Raw genomic sequence first — 21,734 nt, forward strand, 5'->3', positions numbered from 1 at the left:
CATTGCAGTAGTCCAAGCGGGAGATAACCAGAGCATGCACCACTCTGGCGAGACAGTCCGCCGGCAGGTAGGGTCTCAGCCTGCATACCAGATGGAGCTGATAGACAGCTGCCCTGGACACAGAATTGACCTGCGCCTCCATGGACAGCTGTGAGTCCAAAATGACTCCCAGGCTGCGCACCTGGTCCTTCAGGGGCACAGTTACCCCATTCTGGACCAGGGAATCCTCCACACCTGCCCACCTCCTGTCTTGTTCTTGACTGTTGGACCCCCTCTTGGTATATCCACTCCACCCCCCAGGGCCTGTCTTCACATGCAGGGGAACCCCCTAACTCATTGTGGGTTTGAGACCCATCGGCTCCCCTTACCTGATTTAGCCGGCCAGTCGAAGCCGTTCCCAGGTTTGTGGCTGCTGTCACCTTCTAGGAGCCGCAGTGGAGAGCAGGGTGGGGACCAAAGGTGGACCAACGACCCCAGGAGGAGCACAACATGATACCCACAAGAGGTGCTACCCCTCCCCTAACACCCCCCCACACACCCTGCTCTCAATTTAATAATCATAAAAAGAGAGGGTTTGCCCTCTTAAGAGAACAATCATACAAATTGAGGACTCTTGCCTCTTTTATATGCCAGTCATTTGGGGATTTAAAGATCAAGGAGTCTTAACTCAGAAACCGGATCTTCCTCTTCTGCCATTCCAGTACCCAGGCTTAAGGCAAATAAATGTATGTTATTGGGACCTGACTCTCACATCACGAGCTGCATTGCGGCATAATGGATGTATGATTACAGGCGGGTTTCATTTTCTCCTGCCAACCTAGCAGTTCGAAAGCACGTCAAAATGCAAGTAGATAGGGACCGCTACAGCGGGAAGGTAAACGGCGTTTCCATGTGCTGCTCTGGTTTGCCAGAAGCGGCTTTGTCATGCTGGCCATATGACCTGGAAGCTATACGCCGGCTCCCTCGGCCAATAATGCGAGATGAGCGCGCAACCCCAGAGTCGGTCACGACTGGACCTAATGGTCAGGGGTCCCTTTACCTTTACCTTTTCATTTTCTTGTAGGTTGGCTTTAGATTCCAGATACAAACACACAAACGTTCGTTTTTCAGCTTGCTGTTTATTGATTGGTTCGTAAGAAATCGAGAACGTTTTTAAATATTGAGATATTTTAGAAAACAAAGAACAATCATCATATCAATCGCTGACATACAAATATATATTATTTTGGAATCTGGTTCTCTCCTAAACCACAGCCCCAGTTGTCTTTCCGGAGCCACAGCTCTCTTGTCAGGCCACATCCTTCACTAACCTTCCACCCCACCTTCTATAAGTGCTTTAGCCTGCCTGGAAATGTGTCTGTGATAATGCCTCCTGCTGGCCTGGACGGAGGACGGAAAGAGGAGTGGCCAGACATAGAAACCTCTAGTCTTCGTTCTGGCGGCGTGTAGCCTACCGCACAAAGGTAAGTAGCATAGGCCCGCCTATTTTTTTGCTCCCGGCTCGGCCCTCCAACGGTATGTGGAACCTCGGAAGATCCCCCAAGAGGGGGCCCGGCCCCTGAGCTGAAGGAGCTCTCCCAGTCCCCAAGCTTAACGGAATTTGTTTCTGCAAGTAGATACAATATCTGCTGAGGGATGATATTCCCCAAAATGCTGAGATTGTTTCGAGATATTTAGCTGAGATTTTTAGTGTCAAATTTAAAACTGCTTAATTTATTTAATAGTGGCTACTGGGTCTTTCATCATGTTTTATGAGTTTAATATGTCTAGATTATGAATGTTTTATGGATGGTTTTTATTTTATTTTAAAAAAACTGATTCTACTGTCTAAGCTCTGCCAACAAAGGCTGAATGAATGAAAAGCAAAATTCTAAGGGAATCAAAAGTGCAATACAGTCTAAACTTCCTTTGATGCATCTCTGGACGTTTCAGAGAATGTGGGGCGGGGGGAGAAAGACTTGACACTGATCTGCATCCCAGGCAGAATCCTTCTACAAATAGTTAAATAATCTGTGGCTACATACATATATATATATTAAAATTACATTCGAAAGTCCACCGTGCATTAATAAATAAATTAGAACGGACATTCCCCACTCCACTCACTTCTGAATCCGGAAGTCTTCAGGGTCGCCGAGGTCAATGTCCAAAATATCTCATAGAGCATGCTCAATAGTCATAGAATCATAGGGCTGGAAGGGACCACAAGGGTCATCTAGTCCAACCCCCTGCAATGCAGGAACCATCTCTCTCTCTAACGTTGATTGGTTGTGATTCATTTCTTAATCAAGACGTCTGTTCCAGCTGTGCCAAAACAGTTGTTTGCTGCGGACGGTGGGAGGAGCGTGCAAAAGGAGACCGCTACCCCACCTCCACCTCGTGGGGCGCAGAGAGTCAAGGCCGCCAAAAGTCTGCACATCACCGTGCTTTCCTCATGTCCAAGTGCGGGAAGTAGAGACCGAGGACGTCCTGCTGCACTTGGTACTTCCCTCCTTTCTTCCGCAGACAGAAGGCAACCTGGTTGGTGCAGAAAGAACAGAGGAGGGAGAAAAAGAATGCTCGTCATACAAGTCTGTGTGCGGACAATGCTCCCCTTCCTGTCCTGCATCAGCAGATGGACCACAAGCTGAACATGAGCCAACCGTGTGATGCAGCAGCAAAAGAAGCAAATGCTATTCTAGGCTGCATCAACAGAAGCCTAGTGTCCAGATCAAGGGAAGTCATAGTCCCACTCTGTTCTGCTTTGGTCAGACCACACTTGAAATACTGTGCCCAGTTCTGGGCACCACAATTTAAGAAAGACATTGACAAGCTGGAAGGTGTGCAGAGAGAAGGGCGACCAAGATGATCAAGGGTCTGGAAACCAAGCCTTATGAGGAATGGTTGAAGGAGCTGGGTATGTTTAGTGTGGAGAAGAGGAGACTGAGAGGTGATATGAGAGCCACCTTCAAATATCTCAAGGGCTGCCACATGAAAGAGGAAGCAAGTTTGTCTTCTCCTGTTCTGGAGGATAGGACTTGAACCCATGGCTTCAAGTTACAACAAATTCTGACTAAATGTCAGGAATAACTTTCTGACAGTAAGAGCCGTTCAACAGTGGAGCAATCTCCCACAGGAGGTGGTGGGCTCTCCTTCCTTGGAGGTTTTTAAGCAGAGGTTGGGGGACGATCTGTCATGGATGCTTTAACTGAGATTCCTGCATTGCAGGGAGTTGGACTAGATGACCCTTGGGGGTACCCTCCAGCTCTACAGTTCTATTGAGTCTAAGTCTGTGTGAGGACCACACTCCCCTTTGTGCCCTGTAACCAGATCCATCTGCAGCTGCTGTCAGGGCTGGAGTTGGACACAGGTCAGCTAGGAAAGAAGCAGATCTTCGATGCCAGTATAGTTAACTTTTTATTCAAGGAAGCGGCACACAGCTCAGCAACCCTTCCCATCAGGTCTTGCCCCTATGGAGCCATTGCCAGGACTGAAGGTCCCTGCCTTCCACCCTCTCTAAGGCTCCTTCTCTCCCGGATGTTTCCCAAGCAGTCTCAAACTGTGCTTGCACACCTCCAGCCTCTGTTTTGCCTTCCTCGTTATTTTCGGAGACTAGGGTGGAGAGAGCTTGTCGCAGCCAGAAAGAGAGACTCCCTGGATTCTTCTGCAGCCTCTAGACCATCCCCACCCCTGTTTCAGCCTCAGTCTGAATTGCTCCCTGTCGCAGCCTCTTCCTGCTCACTAAAGCCTGTTGCTCCGTCAGCATCTGGCACAGAGGTCTAGAGGTTTTTAAGCAGGGGCGTAGGAAGAGGGGGGTGGTGGGAGTGCGCCGCCCCTGGCAGTGTGATCCCAGTAGGGTGCCATCGTGGCTGTCCCCGCCCTCAGAACATAGAATCATAGAATAGAGTCATAGAATCATAGAGTTGGAAGAGACCACAAGGGCCATCCAGTCCAACCCCCTGCCAAGCAGGAAACACCATCAAAGCATTCTTGACATATGGCTGTCAAGCCTCTGCTTAAAGACCTCCAAAGAAGGAGACTCCACCACACGCCTTGGTAGCAAATTCCACTGCCGAACAGCTCTTACTGTCAGGAAGTTCTTATTTCTTGTAGTTTGAATCCATTGCTCCATGTCCGCTTCTCTGGAGCAGCAGAAAACAACCTTTCTCCCTCCTCTATATGACATCCTTTTATATATTTGAACATGGCTATCACCCCTTAACCTTCTCTTCTCCAGGCTAAACATGCCCAGCTCCCTAAGCCGTTCCTAATAAGGCATCGTTTCTGGGCCTTTGACCATTTTGGTTGCCCTCCTCTGGACACGTTCCAGCTTGTCAGTATCCTTCTTGAACTGAGGTGCCCAGAACTGGACACAGTACTCCAGGTGAGGTCTGACCAGAGCAGAATACAGTGGTACTATTACTTCACTTGATCTAGATGCTATACTCCTATTGATGCAGCCCAGAATTGCATTGGCTTTTTTAGCTGCTGCATCACACTGCTGACTCATGTCAGCACTGAAGATTGATCTTCCCAATCTTCTCCCTCTGACCTCTCCTCAGTGTCCCACCACCAACTCCCTGGCTCTGAGCCTTCCTCCTCTGGGGTTTCTCTTGGGGGTTCCCCAGCTGGTGCCTCCCACCCCTCCTCTTCATCCAGCCAGTCCCTTACAGATGCTCTTTGTGGCTGCTTAGGACAAACCGTTACACCTGGCTACGTCAGACAGAGAGGTGAGGCAGGAAGGCTCCCTCTGTTGGTCTGGCTGGGACAAGCTGTTCCACCTACCGCTAGCTGTGTCAGAGGGGAGTCCATCAGCTGCATCTGAGCGAAAGGTGAGATAGCGAGGCCCCCTCTGCCAGCCTGGCTGAAATTAAATGCCGTTTGGGTCCTCCCCTCCCCAAATGACCTCCATCAGCACACCAGGACATTTCCCAATTCAAAAATAAAAAATACTTGTGCAAGTAGTTCTCCCACGGCATTCTCCAGCCCCCTTCCATGTGAAATGGTTCTGGGGAAATGCGATTTCCCACACGTTGGGTGCAACTGGTGTCAGAAGCGAGATACCCTGCCCCAAAATTGTGAAATGGTTCTGGGGGGGGGGAAATGTGCATTGCTTGTGTCCGATAAAAAAAAAAGAGGAAAGAACTTCCTATCCCCTATGTCCTGAACGCAGAGGATGAACATACCAGGAAGCAGATGAGGAAGAGGAGGAGGAAGCCCAGGAGAGCAGACAGACTTATAAGGATGATGGCCCAGAAAGGTAACCCTGGAAGGACAAAAAAAAGAAGTATTAAATGTTGGCAGGCTTTGACCCATGGCATTGTGGAGAATTAAAATGGTGGGCAGCTTCTGAGGCTGAGGCATTTGAGTAAATCCGACGGCCAGTGGAAGAATTGAAAGAGGAGACCCACCCACCAGAAACCAGGACCCCTCCAACCTCGAATCAACACTGAACCAAATAAAAATCACTGACCTCCTTGGTGGTGCACTGGGGTCCCTGTTGAAGGATAACCTGTCAAGTAAATATAGCATAAACATAACAGCATGAAATGAACCCAGGAGCAGAATCGAGCCAAAAGGGCCCCATCTAATGTATTGTTTCTGGGGGACAGGGGACGGGCAGGTGTGGGGGACTCCCTGGTCCTGAATAGGGTAACTGTGCCCCTGAAGGACCAGGTGTGCAGGGTGTTGTGTCTAGAGGTCCTGGGCTGCCCAGAGAGCAAGACTCCCCTCTCGGCCTCGTTGATGGGGCCCAAGGAAGGCAGAGCAAGACATTTGGCACCTACTTGGCTGAAGGAGTTGCTGGGAAGAGGCTGACACAGGACCAGAGCTTTCCTTCTCCTAGACAGGAGATGAGTCCCATCTGCCCCTCACTTCCTTCTACAGCATGTGCAGAGACTACCTTCTTGACCATTGGTCTCCTCCACTCCATCTGCTGGAGCCCGTTTTTGCATGCGGGGAAAGTCCCTAACCCCCCGAGGGATTGGGACCCATCAGCTCCCCTCGCCTGGTTTAGCTGGCCAGTTGAAGCCGTTCTTGGGTTGTGGCCGCTGACAGCTTCTAGAAGCCACAGGTGAGAGTTGGGTGCAGGTGGGGACCAAATGTGGGCAAACTACCCCAGGAGGAGCATGGTATGTCCCCCACCAGAGGTAACCCCCCCCCCCCGCGCCCCTAACACCCCAGTCTTGGAAGCAGTTATGCTCCTGACTCCCAGTTGCTGGAAGCCATGGGAGGGCAGTGTGGCTCTTGAACCACAGTGAGACAAGGGTGCTAGACTAGATGACCCATTGGCCTAATCCAGCAGGCCCTTCTGTCTTTCCCCCAGAAGCTTCTGCCATTGTCCAGGATCTCTGGCATTCACTGCATTCTTACCGCTGACCAGCAGGCTTCCGTTGTCCAGTGTGTACACCCCCAACGCTGTGGCATTGCCCGTCCAGTTCCTAAACGCATCATACACCACAGCTCGGCCAAAAGTCCTCGTGGACGAATCCATCGCAAATGTGCAGGCGCCGCCGACCCCTGTCTCGGTAGGCTGGCCGGTTGGTCTATGCAAAAATTAAATCAAAGCCAAACGTTGGTCAACCGCCATGACTGATGTCTCTTAAGTAGGGATGTTGGAGACTCCCAATGGCAGCGGAGATTACCGACCCTCACTTGGACTCCATTCGAACCATACACACACGCACCTGAAGCTCTTGACAGAGCACTGCACAAACTCCTTCTGCAGGTCGCTGCGTTGGTATAACTGGTGGAGCTGTTTGGAGGAAAAAGGGGAGGACAGAAGAAGAAGAGTTTGGATTTGATATCCCGCTTTATCACTACCTGAAGGAGTCTCAAAGCGGCTAACATTCTCCTTTCCCTTCCTCCCCCACAACAAACACTCTGTGATGTGAGTGGGGCTGAGAGACTTAAGAGAAGTGTGACTAGCCCCCAAGGTCACCCAGCAGCTGCATGTGGAGGAGCAGAGACGCGAACCCAGTTCCCCAGATTACGAGCCTACCGCTCTTAACCACTACACCACGCTGGCACACAGGATCAATAAGGGCGAACGTAGCCAGAGAGAGGTGCAATTCGGGTCCCTCTTTGAGTCATATTACATTGGCGTGGCCTGTGCCATTGTTACACGGGTTTTAAGATGCACACACACACACATAGCAGGTGCCCCCCACCCCGCAGAAAACCAACCCTTCACCCTTCAGCAATTTGGGAAATATTCTCTGGAAATAATGGCCACTTTATTTGAATGTATTAAACTTAATTCACATCGCAAAACAAGAGCAGTTTTAGTCAGGTGGCGTACAATGCGTTGCCAGCGACTGGGGCAAGGCAAGGATTGTGCCCCCTAACCTCAGTGCGGGCATTGTGCAGGAGGCAATGGGTGGACTTGGCTCGCTGTGCCCCTGTGGTACCCGCTCCTCGTGGAGGTCGGCTGCCCTCTCGGCTTGGGGAGAGACCAGGGTTCAAATCCCCACTTGGCTGTGGAGCTCACTGAGTGACCTTTCAGGCCTACCTACCTACCTTACCCAAGCTACACTGAGATCCTCAGAGAAACAGGATATGTGTTCATATATATGATTTGAGATGATTTTAAAAATTGTCCGTGGAATTTGGAATTCATTTTTATAAACACCGTTTTTGATTAAGTTACAGGTAGGTAGCCGTGTTGGTCTGAGTAGAAGCAAAATAAAAAAATTCCTTCAGTAGCACCTTAAAGACCAACTAAGTTTATATTTTGGTATGAGCTTTCGTGTGCATGCACACTTCTTCAGATACACGTTTTTGATTAAGTTATGGTTAACTGCAATAACAATTTCCTCTTTTTCTGTAATGTGCACGATATCTTTTTCCCCTGTTTCGTTTCCCTCATGGGGATGACGTCTTGTGTCTTATATTACTCTGTGCAGTTTTCATTTTGTACTCTGCATTTTCCAATAAAGATTATAAAATAAAACCTGATAGGAGAAGATTTTAACTCTAACTCTTTTAAAATATCTTGAGCTGCTCTTAGAATGTTTTCGCTTTGTTTTTTAAACAAACTTGGGGAGGAGAGGCAGGATATAGAAGTTCAAGAAATAACAATACATATATTGTACATATTTCCAGCCAGGCCAAAACACTCGAGGAGGCCGGAGGGAGAGAAAGAAGTCTGGGTCAGGGGCAAGCCTGAAAGGAGTCTCAGGGGCCTGGCAGAGTGGTCTGGAGGGCCGCAGTAAAAGTCAGGAGTGAGGCCTGGCCTCTGCTTAGCGTCTCTCCCAAGCTGTTTACCTCGCTCTCAAGACTCATTTTGGTCTTCCAGTAGACACCCGAGTCGGGATCTGCCATTTCCCCTGCGTACGGCAGGTTGGTGACGGTGAAATTGACCGCAAAGTTCTTCAGCTGGAGTTGGAGCGGCAGGGCGGCAGTGGCAGACTCAATAGCCGATTCAGGAGCTGGGGAGGAAGGGGAGATCCTAAAAATCCCAAAAAAATACCCCTTCGGCCACCCAGTGCCCCCATCTGATATTATTTAAAAGACCGCTTTGCATGACCAACTAACAAACAAAATCAAACACATTGCACATATATTGGAAATCCAACTAAAACGATTCAGTTTTATTAAATAGAATTTTTTCTTCTTCTTCCAGTAGCACCTTAGAGACCAACTAAGTTTGTCATTGGTATGAGCTTTCGTGTACATGCAGGAGTTTTTTTTTTTAATATTCAGAAAACCAATTTTTATTAATTAATTAATTAATTAATTAATTGCCAAAGTTTTATTAATTCAACAAATCTGATTACCTTCATCCCAAGTCTGGCAGTCGTTGCCACCCCCAACGCAACCCCTCATCTCATAATCGTTGTCCCCAAGCAATCCCCAAGGTGTATACTTTTGATTTTAATAAAGATACTACGTTTCACTTTTAAGTCGCATTCAACCTTTTAGACAGAATGCACGAAGGGAAAGGTTTCATTTCTGGGTAAGGTTCCGGGGGGTGGGGGGTGGTGGCCTGCATTTTGCAACCTTATGCTCTCTAGGCCATAAACAGGAAACTCTAACCTTGAAAGTGGTACAAATGGTCATTAAAATGTGTTATTCTAAGCACAGCTGTCAAGTTTTCCCTTTTCTCGCGAGGAAGCCTATTCAGCATGAGGGAATTCCCCTTAATAAAAATGGGAGAACTTGGCAGCTATGGCTAGAAGAGGCAAGGGAAGTGAGACAGAGACAGGAATGTCAACAGCCCGAGGAAGGCAACATCTGAGACGAAATGGTCTGGGCACATTTGGCGCACTCGGTTTATGAACACCTCGATTTACGAATTTTCAGTTTACGAATGCCGCGGACCCATCTGGAACGGATTAATTCACTTTCCATTACTTTCAATGGGAAAGTTTGCTTCAGTTTATGAACGCTTCAGTTTAAGTACTCCGCGGACCCGTCTGGAACAGATTAATCCACCTTCCATTACTTTCAATGGGAAAGTTCGCTTCAGTTTATGAACAGACTTCCGGAACCAATTGTGTTCATAAACCGAGGTACCACTGTATGGAACTGTGGGGTCTCAATAAACATGAGGGTCTCAGAAAAAGATGTAGAAGCCTTTCCTTTTCTGTTTATAGGATAAGTAATGCCATATTTGCTTCTGTACAACGTGCTTGCCAAATTAATAGTTTGCAGTTAACAGAAAGGTTGCCAAGGAATTTAATGTTAGTAGATACCAAGTTACCTTGGAAGTTTGTCTCCTGCAACAAAAACCTGTCAATTAATTTGTGGCCTTGCTATCTGAATTCCTTTGAAGCTTGGTCTTTGTTTTTGTATCCTGTGTAAGCCCATTAATCAGCCTAATTGTCGTACAGTGGTACCTCGGTTTAAGTACACAATTGGTTCCGGAAGTCCGTACTTAACCCGAAGCGTACTTAACCTGAAGCGAACTTTTCCATTGAAAGTAATGGAAAGTGGATTAATCCATTCCAGACAGGTCCACGGAGTACTTAAACTGAAAGTACTCAAACCGAAGCGTACTTAAACTGAGGTATGACTGTACTTGTAGAAGAATGTAATGTAGAAGAATGTAATGTACTGAGAATGGTAGGGAGTCATTTTTCCTGTGTCTGGTGCTCAAGGTTTATAAACCAGCATGGTCTGATTTATAGGCAAGAGGCCCCTGAGACTGACAGATTTATAGGTTTAGGGTTGGTTTAGGGTTAGTTCATAAACTGGGAGATTTAGCAGGTGCTAGCTTGAGGGCTCTGCGCATGCTCTAGAGCAGGCACCCCCAAACTTCAGCCCTCCAGATGTTTTGGACTACAATTCCCATCTTCCCCGACCACTGGTCCTGTTAGCTAGGGATCATGGGAGTTGTAGGCAAAAACATCTGGAGGGCCGCAGTTTGGGGATGCCTGTTCTAGAGCCTCATGAAAATTAAAAAAAACACACTCCTTAAACTGCTAATTTACATGAACATGGGTTGTATGTAAAGGGAGGGGGCACACATCAGGGAGTAGATATGAAATGGGTGTTTAGGGAAGTCTTAACCAATAGGAATTGCAAGGAGGAAAGGAGGGGGAGAGCGGGGGACGGAGCAGCTTTAAAGCATGGGTAGGCAAAGTAAGGCACAGGGGCTGGATCTGGCCGGATCGCCTTCTAAATCCAGCCCACGGGCAGTCCGGGAATCAGTGTATTTCTACATGAGTAGAATGTGTGCTTTTATTTAAAATGCATCTCTGGGTTGTTTGTGGGGCATAGGAATTCGTTCATTCCTCCCCCCCCCCCCAAAATATAGTCGTCCCCCCAAGGTCTGAGGAACAGTGGACCGGCCCCCTGCTGAAAAAGATTGCTGACCCCTGCTTTAAAGGGCAAGGGGAAAGTTTTTCCCCTTGTAGCAGTTTCTTTCTCTAGATTGAAAGTGTTGCCCTCTGTTTTACTCAGCTGATTAAAAAGAGTATTTTCCCTGGATCTCCCGAGTCTGTTGGCTTTCATTGACCAACTGAGCCAAAGGCTGCCCTGGTCCAAATAGTGGACCCAACAGAACCACGCGTGTTTTACTTCTCACAACCGGTGACCTTTCCCGATTTATGGTGAACGGTGTTCATGTACCTCGCACAGTCACGCCCTTGAGCTGGAACTGCTTTCCCAGCCACAGAGACGTGGCGTTCCTCGTCTCCTGCTGAAACGTCTCTCGGACTACCTCTTGGCTGGTGTTTGTGGCCGGGTCAAAGTAGCACTTGCAATCGACCACAATGGAGCCGTACCTAAGAATTGCAATGTGCAGAGGAAGAGTCAGGGACAAGAGGACATCCCAAACAAAAATGAAGCCAACCCCAAGAGGCAGGCAATCCCTTGAACAACATGGTTAATTCAAAAAACCTGATCCCGCAAGGCTCTCCTGATGTTCGTATCTGTGACTCCCATCTCCCATTAGCCTCAGCTAGCACGGCCAACGTGCAAAGGATGATGGGGATTGGAGTCCCTCAACATGCAAGGGATGATGGGAGTTGGAGTCCCTCAACATGCAAGGGATGATGGGGGTTGGAGTCCCTCAACATGCAAGGAATGATGGGAGTTGGAGTCCCTCAACATGCAAGGGATGATGGGGGTTGGAGTCCCTCAACATGCAAGGGATGATGGGAGTTGGAATCCCTCAACATGCAAAGGATGATGGGGGTTGGAGTCCCTCAACATGCAAGGGATGATGGGGGTTGGAATCCCTCAACATGCAAGGGATGATGGGGGTTGGAGTCCTTCAACATAAAGAAGTCTAAAGATTCCTTATCTTTGATTCAGGTAGATGTCTCAGGAGCCTGGATAACTGCTTACACTTTCTTTTCTATCGGTACTGACCTCATTCTAGTTACTTTGCAAATGTTGAATCCATTTCGGATGGCACTCCGGAGGAAGAGTTGATTTAACTGGAATGGGTGGAACAAACTGAAATTAGGAACTGCTGGGATTATTTTTTTATTTTTATTTTTTTATCGCATTTGCATCCTTCGAGGAGGCGGCTAATACGGTTTCCCTCCGCCTCGCTTAACCCTCACAACAACCCTACCAGGTAGGTTGGGCTGAGAGTGAGCGACTGGCCCACAAGGGCACCCAGTGAGCATCATGGATTGGTCTGAATTCGAACCCTGGGCCCTGAGGTCCTAACTCAACACTCTAACCACTGCGCCACGCTGCCTCTCGTGTTAAATCACCTGTGCCTTGCAATGTGTGAGAAAAACCATGCAGCCTCACTGTTTGACATACACATATTTTGCTATATGTATGTATGTATGGTAAAATAAAAATAGGAATGGGAAGCGATCTCCGTGCTGCATTTTATCTGCCGTGGGGGTTTCAGAATTTGGATTTGATCCAGCTGCTGTTCTTAGGGACAGCTTTACAAAGGGATTAGACAAAACACGCGTTGTCATTCTTCTTCCTTAAACTCCAGAAAGGCAGAAGAAAGGTGCGAGGATGGTCAATTAAAAATTTAACATGGATAATGACACTATATCAATTAATATTGCAATGCAGGGAAGTCTATTACATTGCGCAAATATATATATATATATATATATATATATATATATATATTCTTATACACATCTTTGGTTCCCCCCCACTTCCCCCCTTTCCCCCCTTTCTATCACTTTATTTCTTTGCTATTGAAATTATTTCAATATAAATATAACACATAGAAAACGAGGACACTGAAGGAAGTGTGTATGACCCATTCCTGAAGGCTCCTATGCCTTCTAGGGTCTGGTGAGTCCCAGCGCACAGATCCTGACCTCGTGGGCGATGGCAGACTTCACACGCTGGTATTCTGGAGAGGACGGGTCCGTGTGGGTCAGGTTCTGGTTGATGACCGTGAAGGCGAGCTCATAGCCGACCCCTTCTGCTCCTCCTCTGAGGGCTGGCGGGTATCCTGCAAAGAGTTGGAAGGATCAGGTCGTGAACAGGTGTGTAGGCAATGGCAGGCCCTCCAGATGTCCTTATTTTATAGCGACGGTCCTGGATTTACGGAAGCCTCTCTTTAAAGGCAGGAATGTAGGTGGCGCTGTGGGTTAAACCACAGAGCCTAGGGCTTGCTGATCAGAAGGTCGGCGGTTCGAATCCCTGTGACGGGGTGAGCTCCCATTGCTCAGTCCCAGCTCCTGCCAACCTAGCAGTTCAAAAGCACCTCAAAGTGCAAGTAGATAAATAGGTACCGCTCCGGCAGGAATGTAAACAACGTTTCCGTGTGCTGCTCTAGTTCGCCAGAAGCGGCTTTGTCATGCTGGCCACATGACCTGGAAGCTGTATGCCGGCTCCCTTGGCCAATAACGCGAGATGAGCGCCACAACCCCAGAGTCGGTCACGACTGGACCTAATGGTCAGGGGTCCCTTTACCTTTTACCCAAAGGCATGGTGAAAGTCACCCTCGGAGGAGACTGAGGACTGAACTAGGCCCTCCCCAACGGAACATTCACAAATAAATTGTAAACAGATGAGAACATTGGCAGGATTATTGTATAAACAATACTGTATAATGAATAAATGGGTAAATTAAGTTAATTAAGTTAATTTGTGTGGGACGAAAAGGTGCAGTCAAGTGCAGCATTCCGGCAGAGGACTAACGGCCTCCATGTTCTAACCGGTTGCTGTGACAACCAGTTTGTCGGTTGCTGGTAGTTTTGAAAGATATCTGCTGGGTTGCAGCCACCTCAGGACCAAAGTCCCTCTGGTATAGTTTATTATGTAACCTAAGCCTGCCTTCAAGTACACTTCTGTAAACCTGAATGAATCTGAGAGTAAAATAGTTTCATAGTAACATCTTTATTAGTAGAATTCAGACGAGTCAGCAACAAGCTGATCGCTGCATAAACTTATAAAGGGGATTGCTTAACTCTGCTAAAGTAAACCTTCCCACAATTTGGAATATGCAGAAAATATTTTAAAAAACAAATTTAAGGAACTGCAGAAAGAGAGGGAAGGAAGCCGAGTTTTGAAATGTTAAAACGGTCGTAAAATTATTGAAATGTATAAAAACTGAGAATCGTTTTTTTTAAAAAAAGAATTAGGCCCTCCCTGTTCCTCACCCTCCTTGAGTGTTTCAAACTCAGATCCGGCCTCTTGCTTGCCTGGATGAAGTGTAGAGAGGGCTGTGTGTGTGTGTGGAAACTAGCCTATTCTCTACAAAGCTGACATTTTATAGAATCGTAGAGTTGGAAGGGACCCCCGGGGGTCATCTAGTCCAACCTGCTGCAATGCAAGAATCCCAACTAAAGCAATCTCATTTACCATTCATTTCCCTGCCCACTTTTGCACCTGGCCCCGCCCACCATGGCATGCAGCCCTCAGAAGGTAACTCAGGCCCTCAGGGTGGGAAAGGAGCAAACCCATTGAGATGAATGGGCACCATGATGAATGGCTTAAGCCTGTCGATTTCCACGGGTCTCGGGTTCTCGTCCGGCCTCTGGCCCCCAACTGGCTTACCATTCACAGACAGGCTGTCCTTCTCCATGCTGTAGTGGCCGAGCCTCGTGCTGTCCCACGTCAGGTTACTGATCTCCCGGTGAAGCCTCGCTTGGTCTAAGGGGGCAGGGAGAAGATCTTCCCAGTAGGTGCAGACAGTGTCCACCGCCACAGCATGCCTGGTTTGTGGAGCCCTAAGGAAAGGCAAATGCACATTATAGGATCATATAAACCAGAAGGGGTCCTTCAAGAGTCATCTAGCCCAACCCCCTTCAATGAAAGGGGGTCCTCCCCTCCAGAGCAGCAGAAAACAAGCTTGCTCCACCTTCCCTGCGACGGCCCTTCAGATATTTCATAGAATCATAGAATCATAGAGTTGGAAGAGACCACAAGGGCCATCCAGTCCAACCCCCTGCCAAGCAGGAAACACCATCAAAGCATTCTTGACATATGCCTGTCAAGCCTCTGCTTAAAGACCTCCAAAGAAGGAGACTCCACCACACTCCTTGGTAGCAAATTCCACTGCCGAACAGCTCTTACTGTCAGGAAGTTCTTCCTAATGTTGAGGTGGAATCTTCTTTCTTGAAGTTTGAATCCATTGCTCCGTGTCCGCTTCTCTGGAGCAGCAGAAAACAACCTTTCTCCCTCCTCCATATGACATCCTTTCATATATTTGAACATGGCTATCATATCACCCCTTAACCTTCTCTTCTCCAGGCTAAACATACCCAGCTCCCTAAGCCGTTCCTCATAAGGCATCATTTCCAGGCCTTTGACCATTTTGGTTGCCCACTTCTGGACACGTTCCAGCTTGTCAGTATCCTTCTTGAACTGTGGTGCCCAGAACTGGACACAGTACTCCAGGTGAGGTGTGACCAGAGCAGAATACAGTGGTACTATTACTTCCCTTGATCTAGATGCTATACTCCTATTGATGCAGCCCAGACTTGCATTGGCTTTTTAAGCTGCTGCATCACACTGCTGACTCATTTGAAGATGGCTGTCTGTTTCTTCTTTTCCAGGCTAAACATACCCAGTTCCTTCAACAGTTCCTAATAAGGGTTGGTTTCAGGACCCTTGATCCCCCTCCTCTGCACAAATTCCAAATTCTCAATATCTTATCGGGGGGGGGGGGGGGGCTCAAAAGGGGTATATGGAACATCCATGTTCAACAGCAATCTACATTGGAGACCTGCCAGAGGAATTGGTTGGAATTTGAAAGCCTGGCTGTTGCCCACCCTCTTAGCTGCCCATCCCAGGCCCTTACCGAAATCTCTCCACTTGGCAGTTCGCAAACGCCGGGCCAACGTGTGTTTTCTTGAGAAGAGGCTCCATCTGGAGGGGGAAAAGAAAAGAAAAAACATTGGCAGAGTTCCGTCACATGCAGATCAGTCACTTTGAAAGCTTTGCCTGAAAGGCAGAATGATCTGCGGAGCTGGCACTGTTAACGGTGCCACCTAATGAGTGATGCCGAAGAAGAAGAAGAAGAAGAAGAAGAAGAAGAAGAAGAAGAAGAAGAAGAAGAAGAAGAAGAAGAAGAAGAAGAAGAAGAAGAAGAAGAAGAAGAAGAAGAAGAAGAAGAAGAAGAAGAAGAAGAAGAAGAAGAAGAAGAAGAAGAAGAAGAAGAAGAAGAAGAAGATTATTCTGCATTTGTAAAAAATCAATCTTTCAGCACATGGTGGAACCTAAACTTTGGAACTCCCTGCCTCTTGACATCGGGCAGGCACCTTCCCTGTACTCTTTCCCGCACTTGCTAAAGACACTTTATTTTATTAGACTCAGAAATTTAGAATGCTGATGTGTTTTTAAGTTGTTGATTTGATTATTATTTTTCTGAATGTTTTAATAGTTTTTACTAATACTCTTACTGTTTTATTCTTTTTGTAAAGCGCTTTGAGGTTTCCTATGATCAAGCGATATATAGATTTTTGCAAAATAAATAAATGCACACAAGAGATAGGACGTGGGGATAATAAAGGTTTCTCAAGAGCGAATAGGCATCAAGAGTTGGCCCAGTGAGGCATTTTCCAAGGACTCACAACCAACAGTGGGGTCCAGTGGCAAGAGCCCCTTTTAGCAACCCAGGCACTTACTTATTTATTTTATAAAAAATTGTTTGCAAAAAATTGATTGCACAAAAGCAAAACAACGGCCTCAAAGCTGACTACAAAAAAGGGGAAAGCAATAAAAATATACATAAGAAAAAGGAACAGCCATAATTTAATACTTTCAAGAAATTAACTATAGGCTAAAAATAGATACCGGTAACTCAGAATGAAATTCCGGAACCAAAGTGCTTTTTTTGTGTGCAGCCTGAGCACAAAAAGTTTTAAAACGAGCTCAAGGTGAACTAGCCAGATGTTTAGCTGAGAATCAATCACAGTCAGTCCATCAATTGGCAACTAGACATTCCATTTCGGCAACTACAACCTTCGTTTAAGGAACCATTTGGTTTTTTAGCTTCTATATCGGAGTTTCTAGCACTGGAGGCAGTCTTCAAGGACAAGCCCCACATCTAATGCAGGGCAGTAGTCTAACCAGGAAGTCTCCAGGGCTGGGCTAGTTGCGCTGCAGGTGGCGCACACTAGTGGGATATGAAACGTACGTAGAAGTTCAGGGCTTTCTCCGTGGCGTTGAACTTGCGAGAACCAGGGGTCCCCATGTCATTCGTGTAGGGGAGGCTGGACAAGGTGTAGCTGACCGTGAAATTCCGCAAAGTTGGCATCTTGGCAGGGGTCGCGGCGGGGAGATCTGGAAGGAGGAGGAACAATGTGAATTTCAAGGCAGGAGTCGTTTCAATCGGAGAGTTTTCCATGCACAAGGTGGCACTTCAGAATACTTACACGGAATGCTACGCAGGTCGCTGTAACCTGGAAAGGAAAGAAACAAATACCCTCGTAAAGAAACTAGAGGCACGTAAAGAAAACTGTTTTCCTGCTCAAGAAACAGGATCCCTCTTTGTTAAAAAATAAAGGCTTCGTCACTAACTGCAAGTGAGCTTGTGCCTCCATGTAGTATTGTGGTCCTCCCTGCCCCGAATTAATAACTTAATATTATTATCCTTCATATCCTTTCTGGATGGTGCAGTAAGAAATCACCCTCTGTGTGTTCCAAAAAAACAGTCACAGAGGACATTGTCCACTGAATTATCCAGCCTCCTCTATTCAAAGATCTCCGTGAAATATATCCATCAAGCCGCAGGGGGAAAAGAAGTCTTGCATCAAGCGAGTTTGCATGTTTTCCTGCTGTCAGATGAGGAAAAGTATGGACTCCTGGGGGTTCATTTGCCTTGCCTGCCAAGTGGGTGGCTCAACTCGGATGGCCTTTTGTTATGGTTAGGGCTTATAGCTAAACAAATAAAATTGCTATTCCTGCCCTTCATGAGGACTAGCAGCCATGCTATCTAACCCCCCCCCCCCCCAAGATGTGTTCAGGGTCCGCCTTGCAGCTTGCTGACTGGGGAAGTTTGTTGTGTGTGAAGCCAGGTGTTCTGACTTAGAAGCCTCTTGACCAGGCACCCCCAAACTGCGGCCCTCCAGGTGTTTTGGCCTACAACTCCCATGATCCCTTGCTAACAGGACCAGTGGTTGGGGAAGATGGGAATTGTAGTCCAAAACATCTGGAGGGCTGAAGTTTGGGGATGCCTGCTCTTGACTCTTGACCTGGAGTCACCCGCCCGGAGGTGGTTGGGGGATGGATGCTGGCTAATGGATTGAGGTTGAATCCTGACAAGACAGAAGTACTGTTCTGGGGGGGGGGGAACAAGGGTTTGGCAGGTGTGGGGGACTCCCTGGTCCTGTACAGGGTAACTGTGACCCTAAAGGACCAGGTGTGCAGCCTGGGGGCCACAGCTGTCCATGGAGGCATGGGACAATTCTGTGTCCAAGGCGGCTATCTACAGCTCCATCTGAGACCCTCCCGGCCTGCACAATGTCTCGCTAGGGTGGTCCATGCTCTGGTTATCTCCCGCATGAACTACTGCCATGCGCTCTACGTGGGGCTACCTTTGAAGGTGACCCGGAAACTACAACTAACCCAGAATGCGGCAGCTAGACTGGTGACTGGGAGCGGCCGCCGAGACCACATAACACTGGTCCTGAAAGACCTACTTTGGCTCCCAGTACGTTTCCGAGCACAATTCAAAGCCTTGGTGTTGACCTTGAAAGCCGTAAACGGCCTCGGCCCAGTATACCTGAAGGAGCGTCTCCACCCCCATCGTTCTGCCCGGACACTGAGGTCCAGCTCCAAGGGCCTTCTGGCGGTTCCCTCACTGGCAGGAGTGAGGTTATAGGGAACCAGGCAGAGGGCCTTCTCGGTGGTGGTGCCCTCCCTGTGGAACACCCTCCCATCAGATGTCAAGGAAATAAACAACTATCTGACTTTTAGAAGACATCTGAAGGCAGCCCTGTTTAGGGAGGTTTTTAATGTTTGATGCTTCATTGTGTTTTCATAGCTGTTGAAAGCCTCCCAGAGTGGCTGGGGAAACCCAGCCAGATGGGTGGGCTGTAAATATTATTATTATTATTATTATTATTATTATTATTATTATTATTATTATTAGTGCACCATTGACGTAGAGGCTGTCCTTGTCTAGAGTGTAGGGCCCCATCTTGGTCATGCCATTGGTCATATTTATCAGCTCCCGGTACACCTTCACTCGGTCGAATTGTGGCGCCGCCGCATCTCGCTGGTAGCTGCAGACGGTATCCACCGTAGTTGCCGTCACACCATCCGAAGACCTGCAAGATTGAAGGCGCAACGGTCAGTCCCTAAGCAGGCAGGGGTTGAGCGTTTTTCCGGCCTGGAAGCTGCATTGCAGCGACCGCATGCCAGAGGCAGAAATGGGCGGCTAGCTGCTACCCACAGTCACAGGGCAAGATCAGCAGTCCAGGGCATATCTCTAGCCTGGCGAATATCAGTCAGCTGGGGTGTGAAGTGAGGGGTGTGGCCAAGGGAGAGGGGGTGTGGCCTAGGGAGAGTTCTCAAGGGCCAGATAGCAAAGGATCTGGAGGGCCAGGCCTGTGGGTCTCAAATCCTACCATTGATTGCTTTATATTCTTTTTCCTTTTCCTTTATTTCATTTTCTTTTTTAAAAGTGTTTTGGTGCACCACCCTTTTCTCTGACTGAACAGGAATTTCTTTACCTGCATCACGGGGTTGGGCTAGATGACCCTTGGGGGTCCCTTCCAAGTCTACAATTATTATTTCCCCCCGGTTTATCTTTAGTAATTTGTATTGCTTTTCAAAAAAATTAACAAATTCATGTCAAATTAATCTGAATTAAATATTCAAAAGTTGCTTTCCCACCCTTCCTTCATGTGTGCCCTTGTTCTTCCTATCTTGCTGCGTTATAAAACATATTTAAATCTACTTGTCACTTTATTATTTAAAATAATTTATCATTTTAACATTATTTTGTAAGTCTTCATCTCATCATTTTCCATTGTGTATATTTCAATCCCTGCCCTTCCTTTTATTAACGTGTGTGTGTGTGTGTGTGTGTGTGTCTGTCTGTCTGTCTGTCTGTGTGTGTGTATCTCGTTTGTCTTTCTCTGTTTCCTTTCTTCCTTTGTCTTCCTCTCTTTTCTTTTGATGTTTCTCTCTCTTTGTTTTTTATGATTTCATCTGTTCTAGATGTAGTTTATACTGTATTGAAAAAACTTTAATAAACATTTCTGAAAACAACAACAACAACAACCCTATAACATATTTTCCAAACAAGACAGAATTACTCTTTGCTTTGCTATATCCAACTCAACAATTCTATGATTCTCATCTAAAGGTTGCAGGACACTGGTGTTGAAATTCATTGGAATGGAAATACTGCTTAACGGCAACATTCGGGTTCAAATCAATAATAGCCACTGCGCTTATTTAATTCTCCATGAGAACATGGAAGGTTCAGGAATGTCGAGACGTCTTACCGTAAAGCCGTAACCTTGCATCCGGAATAGGCTTCTCCAATGCTGCTTTTCCTCAACATTTGGCCCAGCTAAGGGCAAAAAAGAATCTTAGATTAGCCCGACTCACACTCTGGATAAGGAATGATTAAATTGTGACTCCGGGTGGTCTGGCATCCAGCCTGGCCCTTTGGCCCCTTTGGTCCAGGTTTAGGAAAGCACCACACGCTTATTAAGGAATAAGTCCCGTTGAATAGAGCAGAACCTGCTTTTTACTCAGGAGGTGGTGGACTCTCCTTCCTTGGAGGTTTTTAAGCAGAGGTTGGATGGCCATCGGTCATGTATGCTTTAGCTGAGATTCCTGCATTGCAGGGGGTTGGACTAGATGACACTCGGGGTCCCCTTCCAACTCTACAATTCTATGAATCTATGATTCTATGACTAAACCAACATAGGATTGCACTGTACATTACGTCGGGCCCATGACCTTAGGGCCTGGCCTACATCACAAGGTTGTTGTGAGGGGGGATTAGGGGGTGGTGACCTCGAGTTATAGAATCATAGAGTTGGAAGAGACCACAAGGGCCATCCAGTCCAACCCCCTGCCAAGCAGGAAACACCATCAAAGCATTCTTGACATATGCCTGTCAAGCCTCTATTTAAAGACCTCCAAAGAAGGAGACTCCACCACACTCCTTGGCAGCAAATTCCACTGCCAAACAGTGGAAGAGTTCATTGGAGGAAGCACAGGTGGTTCTTTTAATGTTGCTATTATGTTGTTGAGAGATAATAAATTAACAATAACAATAATAGATTAATGATTATTATGAGTGGATTAATGGTAATAGTACTAGCTTAAAATGATACTAACAGCTTAAAATGATACTAACAGCTTAAAATGATACTAAGAATGCTATATATATATATATATGGCATGTGGGTGTGTCTCCACTTTTCACCAAAACCGCTTGACCGATTGAGGTGAAATTTTGACACAACATCACATGCAAATGTCCAAAGGCTCTTATAAAGTTTGCCAAGACAGACCTGTCAACCTAAGCCAGGTAAAAACCCCAAACCCCCGTGTTTCAGAACTCACAAATCACATGAAAGTGCAAGCTGGGAGCACAGGAGAGGTTGCAAACCAGTGCCCTCTAGTGACAGCTACACTGCTCCTGCACCTAGGAAAGCTTCCCTCTCCGCAGCATCTCGGCTCAGCTTTGCAGACTGGGCCGAGTGGAGGTGGGGGCTTGCCTGGCTGGGGGATGAGGGGAGGAGGGGGCAGGGTGGGGGGTCTCACAGGGATGCACCTGTGTAAACATAACACACATAAAACAGGGGGACTCTGAAGGTGAGGGGAGTTTGAAGGGGGACTCTGAGGCTCCATTTCATAGAATGAGCCACAGCAACGCGTGGCAGGGCCAGCTAGTAATAATTATA

The 21,734-nt window shown here is 47.3% G+C and overlaps 1 protein-coding gene across 4 annotated transcripts in view; it reads right to left on the bottom strand.

The window, feature by feature from the left end:
• Positions 1 to 1,098: 1,098 nt before the first annotated feature.
• Positions 1,099 to 21,734, bottom strand: part of MUC16 (mucin 16, cell surface associated) — a 159,290-nt gene continuing 138,654 nt past the window's right edge. For all 4 annotated transcript variants that reach the window (XM_060275410.1, XM_060275413.1, XM_060275411.1 and 1 more), the window contains 15 exons: positions 20,319 to 20,386; positions 18,961 to 19,133; positions 17,238 to 17,264; positions 17,000 to 17,145; positions 15,662 to 15,729; positions 14,416 to 14,588; positions 12,729 to 12,865; positions 11,797 to 11,864; positions 11,053 to 11,207; positions 8,245 to 8,408; positions 6,666 to 6,733; positions 6,352 to 6,524; positions 5,453 to 5,491; positions 5,166 to 5,245; positions 1,099 to 2,517 (listed from right to left, as the gene is read on the bottom strand). In XM_060275410.1, coding sequence (XP_060131393.1) covers positions 2,419 to 2,517; positions 5,166 to 5,245; positions 5,453 to 5,491; positions 6,352 to 6,524; positions 6,666 to 6,733; positions 8,245 to 8,408; positions 11,053 to 11,207; positions 11,797 to 11,864; positions 12,729 to 12,865; positions 14,416 to 14,588; positions 15,662 to 15,729; positions 17,000 to 17,145; positions 17,238 to 17,264; positions 18,961 to 19,133; positions 20,319 to 20,386 — 1,638 coding nt within the window. In that variant the 3' untranslated portion in view covers positions 1,099 to 2,418. The remainder of the gene's footprint in view (positions 2,518 to 5,165; positions 5,246 to 5,452; positions 5,492 to 6,351; positions 6,525 to 6,665; positions 6,734 to 8,244; positions 8,409 to 11,052; positions 11,208 to 11,796; positions 11,865 to 12,728; positions 12,866 to 14,415; positions 14,589 to 15,661; positions 15,730 to 16,999; positions 17,146 to 17,237; positions 17,265 to 18,960; positions 19,134 to 20,318; positions 20,387 to 21,734) is intronic.

Source organism: Zootoca vivipara, chromosome 6 (assembly GCF_963506605.1).
Source record: "Zootoca vivipara chromosome 6, rZooViv1.1, whole genome shotgun sequence".
NCBI classification, from domain to species: Eukaryota; Metazoa; Chordata; class Lepidosauria; order Squamata; family Lacertidae; genus Zootoca; species Zootoca vivipara.